This window comes from Mus musculus, chromosome 2, assembly GCF_000001635.26.
Source record: "Mus musculus strain C57BL/6J chromosome 2, GRCm38.p6 C57BL/6J".
Classification (NCBI taxonomy): Eukaryota; Metazoa; Chordata; class Mammalia; order Rodentia; family Muridae; genus Mus; species Mus musculus.
In genome coordinates this window covers 35,384,036-35,400,178 of record NC_000068.7, presented here as the reverse complement: position 1 = coordinate 35,400,178, position 16,143 = coordinate 35,384,036, and the positions used below count along the sequence as shown (strand labels likewise).

At 42.9% G+C, this 16,143-nt stretch overlaps 1 protein-coding gene and 1 long non-coding RNA gene across 4 annotated transcripts in view; one reads left to right on the top strand and one right to left on the bottom strand.

The window, feature by feature from the left end:
* Positions 1-3,004: 3,004 nt before the first annotated feature.
* 4930402F06Rik (RIKEN cDNA 4930402F06 gene) overlaps positions 3,005-16,143 on the top strand; it is a 21,704-nt gene continuing 8,565 nt past the window's right edge. Inside the window, exons 1-4 of one of the 3 annotated variants that reach the window (NM_001080709.2) lie at positions 3,005-3,273; positions 9,622-9,705; positions 10,569-10,601; positions 14,510-14,560. In NM_001080709.2, coding sequence (NP_001074178.1) covers positions 9,629-9,705; positions 10,569-10,601; positions 14,510-14,560 — 161 coding nt within the window. In that variant the 5' untranslated portion in view covers positions 3,005-3,273; positions 9,622-9,628. Of the gene's footprint in view, positions 3,274-9,621; positions 9,706-10,568; positions 10,602-14,509; positions 14,561-16,143 lie in introns of those variants that run through there. The other 2 variants (NM_001272040.1, XM_006498395.3) reach the window with 2 other exon arrangements.
* The window catches only part of Gm39797, a 19,959-nt gene continuing 16,285 nt past the window's right edge, over positions 12,470-16,143 (bottom strand). The window contains exon 5 of the long non-coding RNA XR_866159.3: positions 12,470-12,695. This is a non-coding gene — a long non-coding RNA (predicted gene, 39797). The remainder of the gene's footprint in view (positions 12,696-16,143) is intronic.

The following is a 16,143-nucleotide window of genomic DNA, read 5'->3' as shown; positions in this document are numbered from 1 at the left end:
TTCTGGTCTGGTATGGATTATGCGTTGTATCCTGAAGATGTTCAGAAGTGTCAGTTGTGATTGTCCATAATCATAAAGGATTTTACGATACCTTGAATGAGCTTCACAAAGACAAGATTACAAAGAACAGGCTTTATTCTCAAATTATAAAGTGTGCTCTCTCTCAATCTCTCTCTCTCTCTCTCTCTCTCTCTCTCTCTCTCTCTCTCTCTCTCTCTCTGTGTGTGTGTGTGTGTGTGTGTGTGTACACATGTGTACATGTGTGAGATCGCCTGGCAGAGCCTTCATGAAAAGACAGTCTATGAGAGCACTGTCCAGCTGCCCTGTGTTCACCTAGGACATGTGGCTCTCTTCTCGCCAGCAGTCTGGTTTCTGGACAATCTGATTTCTATGAAAATGAGTGCTGTATTTGCAGAGGATTATCTTGTCTGGAGTCATTGGTACTGTCCATCTCGTAAGAGGGAATGACTGTCTGAGGGATGACCTGGGCCTAGGTACTTCTGTCTTAGGATTTGATTGCTGTGAAGAGACACCATGGCCAAGGCACATCTTATAAAAGAAAACATTTAACTGGGGCTGGCTTACAGTTTCATAGGTTCGGTCCATTATCATCATTGAGTTGCATGCAGGCAGACATGATGCCAGAGAAGGAGCTGAGAGTTCTACATCTTGGTCTGAAGGCAGCCAGGACAGACTCCCTTCTGCAGGCAGACCGGAGTAGGGTCTGGATCACAAAATACTTTAGTATGAAACACCTCTTCCACAGTGACACACTTCCTCCATTAAGACCACACCCCTAATAGAGGCACTTCCCTTGTGCAAAGCATATTCAAACTACACAGTCCCCCAAACGTGAATTTCAGGTGCTTTACTAAAACTTAGGTTCTTGTAGTTTTGGGAACGGCTAGCTGAGGGTGGGCAACTTCACGATAAAACAGTAGGGACAGAGGGAGGGCAAGGTCACTGAGGGGAACAAATCCTGGGGACAATCTTGCCTGGCTCCAGCCTTACCTAAGGTCTTTGCTGCTTCTGGGCTTTACAAGCTTATGAAACCAGCAAGTGGAGTGAGGCTTCCTTTTGTAAGGCAGTCATTCTATTGGACTGCTCTAGGATTGTGAGTTCCTCAAGATGCTGTGTGCCTTTGCACCAACCGACTCCTCTCTGTCATTCATCTCACAGGCTCTGTCTCACAGGGATCTACTGAAAGAGTGGGGGAATGCAGCAACATCTATTCCATCATGCCTCAGAGGACGTGTGTGTGTGTGTGTGTGTGTGTGTGTGTGTGTGTGTACATGAATGCACATGCAGATGTGTGTTTTGCACGTTTGTCTTTGTGCATTGTGGAGTCCAGGAGTTGACATCAGATGTCTAACTCAATTGTTCTCTACCCTATCTTTTGAGCCAGGGTCTCACTACCCCTGAACGGAGCTCACTGACTGTCTAGAGTGGTTGGCACTGAACTTGAGTGGAGTTTGCTGATTGGATAGACTGGCTAGCACTGAACCTGAATGGAGCTTGCCGATTGGCTAGGCTAACAGGCACTGAACTTGAGTGGAGTTTGCTGATTGGATAGACTGGCTGGACTCCAAGCTGCAGGTCATGGTCTGCAGTCTTCACAACAGCAGCCCTGGAGTTCCAGTGGCATGCCCTCACACCTAGACAGTTTATGGGCGTTCTCTGGGATCAGATTAGTGTTCACGTGGCAGACACATTATCAGCTGAGCCATCTTTCCAGCCTAGGCATGCTCCCCACTCCCTCCCAGTGTAACAGACATCGGGCTTGTCTACAAGGGAGTTGCTAGGTTGGGTGGACAGAGGTAACAAGGCTCATTCTAACTGGATGGCACCAGTCAATGTGGGGTCCCAGACTGAATACAAAGGAGAAGGCAGGCAGAGCATCAGCATCTCTCTGCTTCTCGACTGGAGATGGGACCAGCTCTCTCACATCCCTGCTACTAGCATTTCCATCTGTGGTCCAGCAGACAGAACCTTTTCCCTGTGGTTCACAAGCTGCGACCTCGGGGTTTCAGCTTGGGTTCAGGTTGAGGCTCTATGCCAGTGCCATGGCCAACAGGGTTCCGTGCTGCTCGCAGGGCAGTAAGTCCTGGCCTCCTTGTCTCCCCACAGCAGCACATCAGCGGCTCTCAGCTCACATCTCCCTTCCAGCCCTCGCAGCCACTTGGCAATGACAGTGGCTGCATTTGCATTTTTTTTTTTTTTTTTTTTTTTGCTTGTCCTAACTGGATCGTGAGTGTGGGTGCTACTGGCATGTAGTGGGTGGATACAAGGGCACTGCTAAGTGATTCACACTTGCACAGGGTGGCAAACTTCACCCCATCTCAAGAAATGTCATTCGTGGCAATCTTGGAGCGGCTGGAATTACACTCTTTCAGAGTTCACTAACAGATTTATCTGTTTGCCTGTGTGGGAAACTCTAAAGCTCCACTTCCTCCCTAGAAACCAGAGCTAAGACAAAGCAGTTCCCTCTCGTGGACACCAGGGGGCAGGAGTTCCAAAGAGAACCAGTTTCTGGAGTGATGAAAACATTCTTTTTGGTGCTATTAAAGGCAGCGTCATTTGTATAAATGCTATTGATCCTTCATATAAATGGAACTAGCTCTATAGCTTAGTGGTGCTGTAGGTGTACTGTGCAGTTTATCAAATAAACAGGTAGAAATCAACCCTACATATACCACAGTTAATAAAGAAGGCATAAGGGAAGTAGGAGGGAATCTTAACGCTGACTTAGAGGAGAGACACATTGCTTATGTGCGCCAAGGGTGCTACTGTTTGTAGGTGTGGTATGGTTGAGATGTGGTTCTCCCCGTGGAGTTCACACTGAGGTTTGGTTCCAGTGGATAGTGCTGTGTTAGGCATTGACTAGGGATTAATGCTTTTCTATGAGTGAGCTGTCGCTCTGGAGATGGGCTTCTGTGACATGGTTGTTAGCAAGCCTGGCAGCTCCCCTCCACCACTCAAACCCATGCTCCGCTCCACACAGTGCCTCTGGCTGACTGCCACATGGTTTTCAACAGAAACTGAATGGATTCTGGGACATCTGGAGCTGGAGGAACATTTTTTTTTCTTTTTGTAAAGCACCCAGCTTCGGTATTTTGGTGGTAGCAACACAACACACACCAAGAAGTGATCTGGAATTCAGTGGCCCTTGCTTCAACTGCTCTATCAAGGGGAGCTATAGCCTTCAACAACCTGTCCCACCCCTCTCTGGGCTACTCAACTTTATAGGTGACACTGGTCATCAGCATCCATTGGGTAAGAAAGCATCCCAGTAGCGGCGACCACTTGACGACCTCCTCCAGGGTTTCTTGGGCAGCTTACTGCTTTGTATATTTATCAGGTGGACAGGAGACAGTCGGACACTCCCTGTGGTGGAACACCGTCTCCAGAATCCACAGGCAGCCCAACGGAGTTTTTGTCTTTCTTAGTGGCAAGGGACACAACATTTATTCACAATTTACAATTGGCTGCATCTTGGAATTTCCTGGATTGAGAATATTCACATCTGGATCCCATCCAAAGATTGCTGCTGTTCAGTTGTCTTGGTGTAGGCTTGACATCGGGGGTTTTAAAACTTTCCTGTGGGACTGTTAGTCTTGGGACCTTGGAAATGACTGCCATTAGAACAATTTGCTTTTTGTGCATGGCTTTTATTTTGATGTTGTCTTTTTTGGTTTGGGTTTTGGGTTTTTTGTTGTTGTTGTTGTTGTTGTTTCTGTTTCTGTTTTGTTTTGTTTTGGTTTTGGTTTGGCATTTGTTAAAGTTCTTAAATTTCTCTATTAATCATTTTCTTCTAAATTGAATTTGGAAATTTTGGGTTAAATTTGATTTCTGCTCCATTTTCTGCTTTATTAAATTTGTTATATCTTATTTGTGTGGAGGTCCCCTTTAGAGGTCATAGGACAACTTGAGGGAATCAGTTCTGTTGTTTTACTATGTAGGTCTCAGTGACTGAACTCAGGTCCTCAGACTTAGCAGCAAGCACCCTCACTCACTGAGCCATCTTGCTGGCCCATTCCACTTTATCTATGAAACCAGATATATACACATGATAAACATTTTTTAAAAAGATTTATTCATTTATGTATATAAGTGATGCATTTGCATGTGTGTGTACATGACAGAGAGAACATCAGATCTTATTACAAATGTTTGTGAGACATCTTGTTGCTGCTGGAATTGAATTCAGGACCTCTGGAAGAACAGCTAGTGTTTCTTAACTGCCGAGCCATCTCTCCAATCCCAGCTAGACTTCTTTTTTTTTTTAATTCAACTAATTTTTTATGATATTCAACACAATATATATTTCTATACCAATCATAAGAATGATGGACATGTTATTAAATGAACATAAAGTAGATAAGTAGATTTTTGTTTGTTTGTTTGTTTGTTTGTTTTATTTTTAGTAGAGCTTTAAAATCTTGGCTTACTGTGGTACAAACCCTAAATAAGAACAAGTTTTAAACATTGGAGTTCATTGTAATAAGGCTGTACTTCAATGTCCCTCACATCATCAAAGGATTTTACCTCCATAGTAGCTAAGCTAAGAGTTGACAGTTCTGCTGCGCCAAGGAATGAATTGTAGGCACGATTATTTGGATACAGATTTCCTGCTATGTTCAAAGCTATTTGATTTGAGTGATTGTCATCATTCTCAGCCCACAGGGAACAGGTCACATTCATTTAAGAAATGGTGTGTGTATTAAGATGGTCTATCCACGAAGCCATTCATCAACTGTTTCAGTGAGCCATGGTTCTGCTTGGAGGGTGGCACAGACATGAGGTGAGGGTAAAATACTGATTCATTGGCTGTGATGATTTTGAAAAGTATTCATCTCAGAAAAAAGAGTAACTTATAAGGTCCTCTTCTTCAAAATTGATACAATAATTGTAAATATCAAGGAAAACATTCAATCTCACCCTTTGTTGTTCTCCTACAAGCCACCTCCCAAATTAATTGCCTCTGTTTCTTTTGGCTGTATAAATTATTTTCAAATATGTATGCTGTTCTGAAAACAATAGCATAGTGTAAAAATATCAAGTAAACAATCCTCCTAATAGAGAGGCTGAGATAGGGGAAGCTCGATTTCAAGACCATTATTCAGTACACAGCAAGACACTGTCACTTACAAACAAGCAGAAAATGTATATGAATTGTACAATATTGGACCTATTTCTCCAATTACCAAATTAGAGAGACCACTGCATAACAGCCCACAAATTTCTAATTCCTCATATTTTTGAATTTTAATCAATTAGGATATGCTGGTAATATTAATTTTCATATTGAGATATTAAGGAAAAGTGATCGTTACTTCCGGTTATTTTTGTTGTTAGAGGTGAAATTATGTTTGTGTGGGTTTGTTGAAAGATTATTCTTGCTTTTTGTAGGGTGTAGTTTCCCTTCTTGTATTGATGTTTTCCATCTATTATCCTTTGTAGGGCTGGATTTTTGGAAAGATACTGTGTAAATTTGGTTTTGTTATGGAATATCTTGGTTTCTCCATCTATGGTAATTGAGAGTTTTGCTGGATATTGTAGCCTGGGCTGGCATTTGTGTTCTCTTAGGGTCTGTATGACATCTGCCCAGGATCTTCTAGCTTTCATAGTCTCTGTTGAGAAGTCTGGTGTAATTCTAATAGGTCTGCCTTTATATGTTACTTGACTTTTTTCCCTTACTGCTTTTAATATTCTTTCTTTTTTTTTTTAAGTGCATTTGGTGTTTTCATTATTATATGATAGGAAGAATTTCTTTTCTGGTCCAGTCTATTTGGAGTTCTGTAGGCTTCTTGTATGTTCATGGGCATCTCTTTCTTTAGGTTAGGGAAGTTTTCTTCTATAATTTTGTTGAGGATATTTACTGGCCCTTTGAGTTGGAAATCTTTGCCCTTTTTTATATCTATTATCCTTAAGTTTCATCTTCTCATTGTGTCCTGGACTTCTTGGGTGTTTTGGGGTTAGGAGATTTTTGCTTTTTACATTTTCGTTGACTGTTGTGTCAATGTTTTCTATGGTATCTTCTGCATCTGAGATTCTCCTATCTCTTATATTCTGTTGGTGATTCTTGCATCTATGACTCCTGATCTCTTTCCTAGGTTTTCTAACTCCAGGGTTGTCTCCCTTTGTCATTTCTTTATTGTTTCAAGTTCCATTTTTAGATCCTGGATGGTTTTGTTCATTTCCTTCACCTGTTTGATTATGTTTTCCTGTAACTCTTTAAGGAACTTTTGTGTTTTCTCTTTAAGGGCTTCTAGCTGTTTACCTGTGTTCTCCTGTAGTTCTTTAAGGCAGTTATTTATGTCCTTCTTAAAGTCCTCTATCATTACCATGAGAAGTGATTTTAGATCCAAATGTAAAAAGCAAAAATCTCCTAACCCCAAAACACCCAAGAAGTCCAGGACACAATGAGAAGATGAAACTTAAGTGCTTTCTTTGATAAGAATTGCCTTGATCATAGTGTCTCTTCAGGCAATAGAACAGTGACTAAGGCAGGGTTTGCGAGAAGAGAACCAATGGATTACATACACACAATCCTATCAGTTCTGTTCCATTAGAGTACCAGAATATAGCTTCCAATAGTGGAATAGTGACACTTTTACCTTAGGGGTAATTTACAGTTGTCTAATTGGACTTAAGACCTGTTCAATAGGAGGGAGTTCTGCTGGCTACTCATGCTGACTCCAGAGGCAGGGAAAGGCTTTCTCTTTGTAAACTTTGATAACTTTGTAAACCCTCAAGGCAGGAAAGTGGCCAGGCACTGGCCTGAGGAGTTCCAGCAGCTAGACCTCTCTGTCATAACATATCTAGCCTCTGTGACTGTCACAAAGGTGGTTTTCAGCCCCTCCAGAGGACCCTCCCCAGATTTGTTAATTTTAGATGAAAAGTCTAAACCAAAGAGCCACCAATCCCTGAACAGGAAAACCCATCAATTCCTGAGCTTTCCGATTGGTCCCGATGAGTTCACTTGGTGGGACTTGAAATCCCACTGGGGATTTCCTTCCTTAGGGTTTTACTGTTGTGAACAGACACCAGACACCATGACCAAGACAAGTCTTATAAAGGACAACATTCAATTGGGGCAGCTTACAGGTTCAGAGGTTCAGTTGATTATCATCAAGGCAGGAATATGGCAGCATCCAGGCAGACATGGTGCAGGAGGAGCTGAGAGTTCTACATTTTCATCTGAAGTTCTGCTAGCAGAATACTGGCTTCCAGGCAGCTAGGATGAGGTATTATAGCCCACACCCACAAGTTCACACCTACTCCAACAATGCCACACCTCCCAGCATGCCACTCTCTGGGCCAAGCATATACAAACCATCACACCCACCAGTCCATACCCTGGAAATCTCTGCCCTTGAAATCTCCACTCCCTAAGAAATCCTATATTTGCTCAGTTCATGCTGTCATCTCCCAGGTACAGAGTCAGTAACCTGGATTCATCATTCTCCCCCTGGACTTGTCCCTCTAACAAATCTCTTTTATGAGATTTGCTGCCTGGTGTGACACTAACAGAGTCAGTGGAATTTATGTACATATGTAAATATGTTTATTTATTGGTAGAGGAGGTTACTATAAACTTGAGAGGGAGTGTGGAGGGAGACATAGAAGGAGTAAATGGGTGGAAATAATGTAAACAAAGGAGTCATTGATAAAATTCTTAAACAAATACATTTAAATAAAAACAGTTCAAAATGGAGTCTTCTGGAGAGCTGTCCCTGACTCTGCTGCCTGCAGATCCTGTTCCCTTGCCTCTGCTGCCTTGTCTGCCTTAGGTGGAGAGGATGTGCCTGTCCTGCAGGGACTTGATGTGTCAGGATGGGTTCTCAGGGGAGAAGGGGAGGAGGAGTGGGGGAGGGGCTGTGTGAGGAGGGGTTTGGGAGGAGGGGGGCTGTAATGGCGGCATAAAGTGAATAAGTAAGTAAATGAATGGAAGACACTAATCTTCTGGTTATGAAAAATAAACTCCAGCATGTGACTTGTTAAGATCACAGCCACCTGGTTCATCCTCAAGGGACACAGATGACATCATCATCCACAAAAGACTGGAATGATGAATCACAAAAGTGTGGATTGACAACAAATCTCACATTGAACTCATTTTCAAACATTTATGCTGCCTTCTCCAACTGCTCCCCCAGGCGTGGTGAGGGTCTGTGATGACGCCTGTGCGGAGTTACTTTGTGGTCTGTGAAAACAGTAGGTGAGAGGTTGTTCTTAATTTCAACCAAACTGACTGATACCCACCTCTCTTCTTGATGCACAGACAATTTCATTTTTGTGGATTAACATAATTTTTTTTCCTTTTTAAAAAGACTTTGCACTGGGCATAATGACACATGCCTTTAATCTTAGAGCTCCATGAGGCAGAGACAGGAGGATCTCTGTGAGTTCAAGGCTATCCTGGTGTACAGAGTGAGCTGCTGCCATCCAGTGCAACATAGTGAAGTGTGTGTGTGTGTGTGTGTGTGTGTGTGTGTGTGTGTGTGTGTGTGTACATATATATGTGGAACTACTGGGGGTTGAAATCAGGACCAGGGGTCTTTGTTTTTGAGCTCAGATCTCACTGTGGGTTCCAGTCAGACCTCGGGCTTGCACTGATACCCTAACCTCTGCCTCTGTGAACCCGGGGGTAAAAGGGAAACCTTGCCTGCTTGGCTGGGTTTTGTAAACTGCATGGCTGAAAATCCAAGGTTCTTGTATGGATAACTTACACGATAGCGTTGGGCCTCCAGGCAGCACACTGCACTAATTTCATAGTCAGTTACTCTGGAGAAGGAGCATAAGCCTCCTGCTGCCCTTCTGGCTGTGATCATCACAATACCACAGCACTGGTAAATTAACCATTTCCTTTATTACTGTACAAGTCTTTGGAGTCAAAGTTGGAAAGTCTCAGTACTTGGTTTCAATGAGGACTGTGAGGTAAGAGATTAGGAAACACAACTCAGTGAGGACTCTGAAGAGAGTTCAGACCCACTCAGCAATGTAGGGGTGCTCTTCTGTAGGTTTCAGGGGTCCTACAGCATGTAGTTGATGATGTGTAGCTCATAATATGTAGGTGTGGTCAGGGTGATTTCTGGGTATAATGAAGAGTGAAAATTTGGTAATTTGGACCTGTCATTCTGTATACAGCACCGTAGCCCCTGAAAGCTAATGACACTCGGTGAACTTCTCTTTATAAAGATTCTAAACAAACAGTGATGGGATTTCTGTTATCTCATTCACAGAAGCTGAGAGAGTAGAAAGAGAAAGAAGCTGCTGAAGGTGGACTTGGCCCGAGTAGCTCTTAGCCCAAACCTCAGATAGATATGAGCTCTTTGACTCATATCTCACAATGTGACTTAAGCTGAGAAGTAGAATTTTAATATCCAAGGAGCCACAGTGCCTTACCTGCTAGTCGGAGTCACTAGGATGAAGTCACAGAGAAGCTCGGCCAAGCTTACTCTGTATGCACAAGACTTTCCCACAGCATACTCTGTATACAAGGCTTCCCACAGGTCACTCTCTGTACACCGGGTTTCTCACAGCTCACTCTGAATGCACGGGGTTTCCTACTGCTTACTCTGGAGATATTCAACTTTTATCTTTTTCTTTTCCCTCTAGGAAAAGAATGAGATACAAAATATTAATCCTATCGCTATTGGTTCTAATGTCTCTCTATGCCCAGTATAGAGAATACCCTTTCAGGTAATTGTGAAAACTTAATGTTATATTCTTGATAAGAATCTGGTGAGTTAACAGGATTTGTCCCTTAAGGAAATCGGCCAAATGTGCAGATCCAAATATATGTGAATTATACTCGTGCCTGTCTCTGTAAATAGAGCCCCCTGTCCCAATGCTTTGTTTCTAATGATATCAGAGATTTAAAAAATTCTATAGATGACCAGGTGTAGTGGCACATGCCTTTAATCCCAGCACTTGCAAGGTAGAGGCAGGCAGATCTCTGAGGCCAGTGTATTCTATGGAGCTATTTCCAGGCAGAGAATCCCTGTGTCCACTGTGGTTGGAGAGGGCTGTAAGAGAAGTGTGTGAAACTACCACTCGCTGTGGCAGCAACAATGTTCAGAAAAGTATGTTAAAGATGGAAACAAGTAGCATCCTCTTTACTGCTGGTGACTTCTGGAATAAAATGTATTCACTCCATAAATATGAGACAAGCAGAAAGACTTCCTAGCTATTTAACAAGTTTCTGCTAAGGATGCTAATCAATCTCATGTATTTGTCTCTGAAATGTATTAGGCAGTGGATGTATTGTTTCCTAAAGCTGTAGCAAAGGGGGTGGGGGGAGGTGATGGTGGAACTCTGCCCACCACGAACGAGACCCTGAGTTCAGTCTCCAGCATAGCAAGGAATAAATGAATACATAGCACATGGGCGTTCACTTTAGTGGTCTTCACCACATTCACTATATTATCTGAGCAATCAACGATATACTTCCAACAGTGTATTTTGAAACATTAGATAATAAGAGAGCTAGATGATTTGTGAAAACCCTTTGTATACTTTTTGAAGTAATATAGTGCTCTTTTTTTTTTGTAATTTCCCTTAAGCATAAAGAAACTGCAGATGACGTATCAGTGCTGGTAAGTTTTTATTTACAAGTATGGTACGACTTGTCCTTTGTGGACAACGTTGGTTGATGATCCACGCTCCATGCTTCCTGCAGTCAGACTACACGAGCACCATGCGACACACACATCTTAGTGATAGCTAAAATTGGAGTGCCAGGAATCAAGAAAAGCAAGTGGGTAGTCAGCCATATTTGATGGAGGGCTGGAAACAGGCTAGGAGCAATTTACTAACAGGAGACAGAGCTTAGGCCCTGCAAACCTTTCCTCCTTGTGAGTTCTGGGCAGTCACACAGGTACAAGACTTGGTTGAAGATCATAAGAAGCCACACCCAGAACATCTCCCCAACATGTCTACCTAAGTATGAGTTAAACGAGGAGGACACCAATAGATGTGGCCAAGTGAATGGCGGGGGGGGGGGGTGTGTGGGAGGGGGGAAGGAGGAATCACAAGGCCTCTACAAAGAGCCACACACAACTAAGGAGATGCTGAGCACAGGAATAATAGTTGTCCCAGGGAAGAACGCACCAACCGGTTTTCTGATAGCAAGTGGTCATCCCTAAAAACATACATACAAGGCCATGAATTTGGAATACAGCAAGAAGGGGGTGTATTCGGGAAGGTTGGAAGGAAGGAGGGGGAAAGGGAAAATGATATAATTATCCTAGAATCTCAAAAATGGAAGAAATGATCATCAAAGGCTCTCAGGAGGTTGCAGTGGCCACACAGTCATGGATTCTGAGAGGGTTGTCATGGGAACCCACAGTGATGAGCAGCAGCTTTATTTTCTGATGCTTCCTATGTCCAGGAGCTGGGTCTCATGATGGTTCTGTGACTTATAACATCCAGAGAGGACCAGGTCTACCCGGGCCAAGCATGAAAGCAATATGTTAAAAAAGGAGTGGATTTGGTGCACAGGGGTGCTTGCTTGTGACTCCAGTACTTAGAACGGAGGCAGAAAGATGAGGAGTTCAATGTTATTTACCTCCATAGTGGGTTTAAGGCCAACCAGAGATATACAAGAACACGTCTCAATAACAGTGGCTACCAGGAGACTTTCAGCTGTTCATGTGAAACAGAACCCTTCTCCTGGCAAAGATTCAAAGATCCAAGGAATGCCCACTGCAGCAGTAGGTGGAAGAGGGAATGGGTTAATATAATTCTTGGGAATTTTTATTTACTTTCTGATACAGGGTTTCTCTGTTGTCCTGGAACTCACTCTGTAAACCAAGCTGGGGTCAAATTCAGAGATGTGCCTGCCTCTGCATCCTAAGTGCTGGGACTAAAGATGTGAGCCCATGCCCAGCCCTGGACAACTTATTTACTATCATACTTTCCAACAATAATAATTCCTTCTATTATCATTAATCCTCCCAGCATTGGAATTCTTTAACCTAACATATCAATACACACCATTTACAGGCAATGGCAGCCAGAGTTAGTTGAATATTATAGTTTAGTCACATCTTTGAGATAACCTTATGATACAACACAGTTCCACGCCTGACTAGTCCCTCTACCGACTCTCCTCAAGATTAACTCTCCACAGTGCCCTTATATCAGGGCTACCACTCGAGTGTATAGCAAAGAAGAAAAGGATTGAGTGAGGAGAATTACTGGACTTTCAATGCCCGTGACTTTGATTAGGATTATAAAAGATCTTTGCGCCTTGATTTCATTATCTAGTAAAATGGGGATGAGAATTATGATAACAATGATAGCATCTATCTTTACATGTGTAAAACAGGAAATAAATAGGAATTAGGAAATTTGTATATTTTTCACAACCTTGTTCAATAAGGATACTTTAATTTTAACCTCCCTTCTAGCCCATCACCCACCAGAGGTAGTGGAAAGGAAAGGTTCATAGGGCAAAAGAAGGTGTAGACCTGGTTAGAAGCAGTTCTTTGGGGCAATTGTCAGGCTAGCAGCAGTTCAGTTCACACAAACCAGTAGTAGGAGGTTGATCCACTTGCAAGCACCGTTCATGAATTAGAAATGGCAGTTCCATCCAGAAGAAACCTCGAGGCTCTGCCAATCAGCCTGAGTCTCCAGAAGCTGCAGGAAGCTGTCCAGACACCACCAGAAGTTCATTGGTGCATTTCTGTCTACAAAGTCCCAACAAATGATGATCAGCAAAGAAGGCAAGGCGAACCAATGCCACAGCATCGGCAAAGCCCAATGAAACCTGGCAAAGAGTGGTAAGGTGAACACAGCCTTGTCCACTGTCTGTTGGGCTACACTTATACCCTTTCCAAACATCACGTGTGTCCACTCTAGCAAAACATCACATGCCTTTTTTCCAGGCAGCTTCCAGAAAAACACCACATGTCTGTTCTCAACAAAACATCCTCCCACATGTCTGTTTCAGTAAAAACATCCTCTCATAAGACAGTTTCCATAAAAATATTACATGACACAACTGAGTCTCCAAAGAAACCAAAAAAATTTCACTTCAGAAAGTATTCAAAAAGTATGAGCTATTAATAGTGGAACTCTAACTTTATCCAGCAAATTAGGAAATACTTTACTTAGGAAAGGGTAACTCAAATGAAATCTGGAAACTACATGCAAATAACAGCCTCAAGTTGCAGTATGATTAAAGAAATTTGAAAAAGACCAATGAACTAGGAAAACTATGGTAGGTGCCCAGTAAGAGATGTGACTAGAACAGTGTAAAAGATGGGTCATGGGAAATTTGTGGCCATATAAGGAATGTGGACATGAACACAGTGAAACTGAAAAATGACATGGTAAATCTTGGGGCTTCCATAGCACAATATGAAAGCCCAAGCAGAAATCTAGAGAATGATTGGAAGGGGACAGAGAGGGAGCAGTCTGCTAATTCTGGAAGATGACATGTGGAAGTATTCTCTTCACATTTACTTCCTTTCAGATTTGGTTTCATCCTACAAAGAATTTTAAGTCTTCTGGATTGGGGATAAAGGTCAAGGTGGAGTGCTTATTTAGCAAGCATGAGGCCATGGGGCCACTCCTCAGCGCCAAACAACACACAAACAGACAGACAGACAGACAGACAGACACACACACACACACACACACACACACACACACACAAAGAATGAGGCCAATTAGGAAGCTGTCCCAATGGCCCAGAAAGAGATAATGAGGCTTGAAGATGCTGGTGGCAGGGGGTGGAATCAGGCAATAGACTTGAAAGAGATTTTGAACGTAAACCCCTTAGGACTGAATCCTGGGCTTCCAGGGGCCCTGAGAGGGTATTGACTCCTGCTATGCTTTGGCAGTGTACACACGTTCAGTGGGATACAAGCTATGACAGTAGGGACCTGGAGGTGAGATGGCAGCATTAAACACTTCACTGTGAGATGTCCAAACACTTAAGACCTCCAGAACACAGTCAAGGGTTAAATTCCTGGAGAAGTCCAAGTTGTATGTAAAAAGCCTGAAGCCACAGAGGAGTGTCAAGAAAATGTCATGTGGAGAAACAGAATGTCTCAGAGAAACCCTCATAAAAATGGTTGTCAGGTCTCAGATGAAGACTCCTCAGCAAATAAGATATTTAATGCTCATCTAGCAGCGGAAATAAGATCTCTTTCTACTGTTAAAACAAAACAAACAAGAGCACAGAGGTAGGGCACAGCTGAAGCAGTCAGATTTCTGTGAGTTCAGGGCTGGCCAGGGCTATAGTAAGACCTTGTCGGGAACAAAAGGAACGAGACATCAAACAATCCCGAGTAAATTTGGAAGCGGGATGGCAGGAAGTTGAGGGAGCTATAAATTCTCTCTGAGCTAGATGACTGTGCAAGAGAACTATAAAAAGCTACGAGGGCTGCCAGGTGACAGGGTCCCGGGCTGCTGGGTGGCAGGGCCCGGTGCCATCGCTATTGGCACTCATCAAGATTGTTCACTGTGAATTTTATATCTTTTATCGTTCTTTTAGGTCTCTGAAAAACCAACCAGAACTCCAGCCCTCAGACTGGTTTAACGCCACGTAAGAAAGCCCGTCTTGCATCTGTGAGGTTAATTCACAAATGTTGACAGATGGGATCAGTGCCACTGTTGGAAGTGTGTGCCTGGAGCCAAGGAGGCCAGAGCAGGGCACTGCATCTCCTGGAACTGGGGTTACAGAGGGCAATGAGCCACTAGTGTGGGTGCTGGGAACTGGACAGCTTCTCTGTTAGAGCAGCAAGTGCTCTTAACCACGGAGCCATCTCCCCAGTCCCAACTTTAAGCAATCTTGCTACTTAAAACTTGATCAGTGGAAGTGGGTGGGTAGGGGAGCAGGGTGGGGGGAGGGTATAGGGAAACTTTCAGGATATCATTTGAAATGTAAATAAAATATCTAATTAAAAAAAACTTGATCTATAACCGTTTGCATCACCTGAAATAGACACATCTGCTATTGTATATATGAAACACACATATATATAAAGTAATATTCCTGTTTATGGTCATTAATCCTGCTTCCTAAGCTTGTAAGCAGTCTAAATCTTTTTTTTTTTTTCTTTCCATTTTTTATTAGGTATTTAGCTCATTTACATTTCCAATGCTATACCAAAAGTCCCCCATACCCACCCACCCCCACTCCCCTACCTGCCCACTCCCCCTTTTTGGCCCTGGCGTTCCCCTGTTCTGGGGCATATAAAGTTTGTGTGTCCAATGGGCCTCTCTGAGTCTAAATCTTTTTAAAAGATTCAAATATTATATCAAAAGTGAAAACTAACATATAAAAATGTTCTGAGTTGATTATCCCTAACTTCCTGGCATTTTATATCCCTCCAGTGTATAGGGCTACTGAAACGTAAAGCTTAAGGAGTCAGGATTCTGTCACTCAAAATAAAATTGTTAATAATAATAATAATAATAATAATAACAGCCTATTTCAGGCCCAATATGTTTCTAATTGTATTTTGATCATCATTCTGAGCATAGACAATTATATGTGCCCAAGCACTTTGCATTCCAAGCCCCTCCAGTAATGATTTGGATTAAGGTCACTAGAAAATTTCATTCTAAGTGTGAAGATAGGACTAAACCAGAGGAAGGTTTCATCCCCAGGACAAAGAGCTTATATATAGCGCTCATCCTGAGCATAGGGGTAAATCTGCACATGAGCATTCCTTGGCTTTCCTTTCATGTCTTCTACTTAACTGTAAGTGCATACTTACATAATGCTCTGGCCTGCTGCCTTCTTACCTTCTCCTTCCTAATATATATACTTATATATTAGTAAATTATATTTATGTAATTATGGAATTCAATATGCATATATATTCAACAATAATTGGGGACCAGCAGGACCCAGGTACCCAGGAACTCCACCAGACCAGTGGCATGGGTTCCTTCGGGTCTGGGCGGTTGCCCTGAGCAGACCTTGGGCACAAACTCCACAGTCAGTCCCACAACACCCAAAGGAAGCTCCACTCCCAGGAGCTCTAACACACCCAGGATCATAGGATCAGAGGTGCCCTAAGCAGACCTTGGGTACTAACTCTGCAGCCAGTCCCATAACACCCAGAAGAAGCTCCACTCCCAGGTACTCCAACACACCCAGGACCCCGGGATCCCAGGATC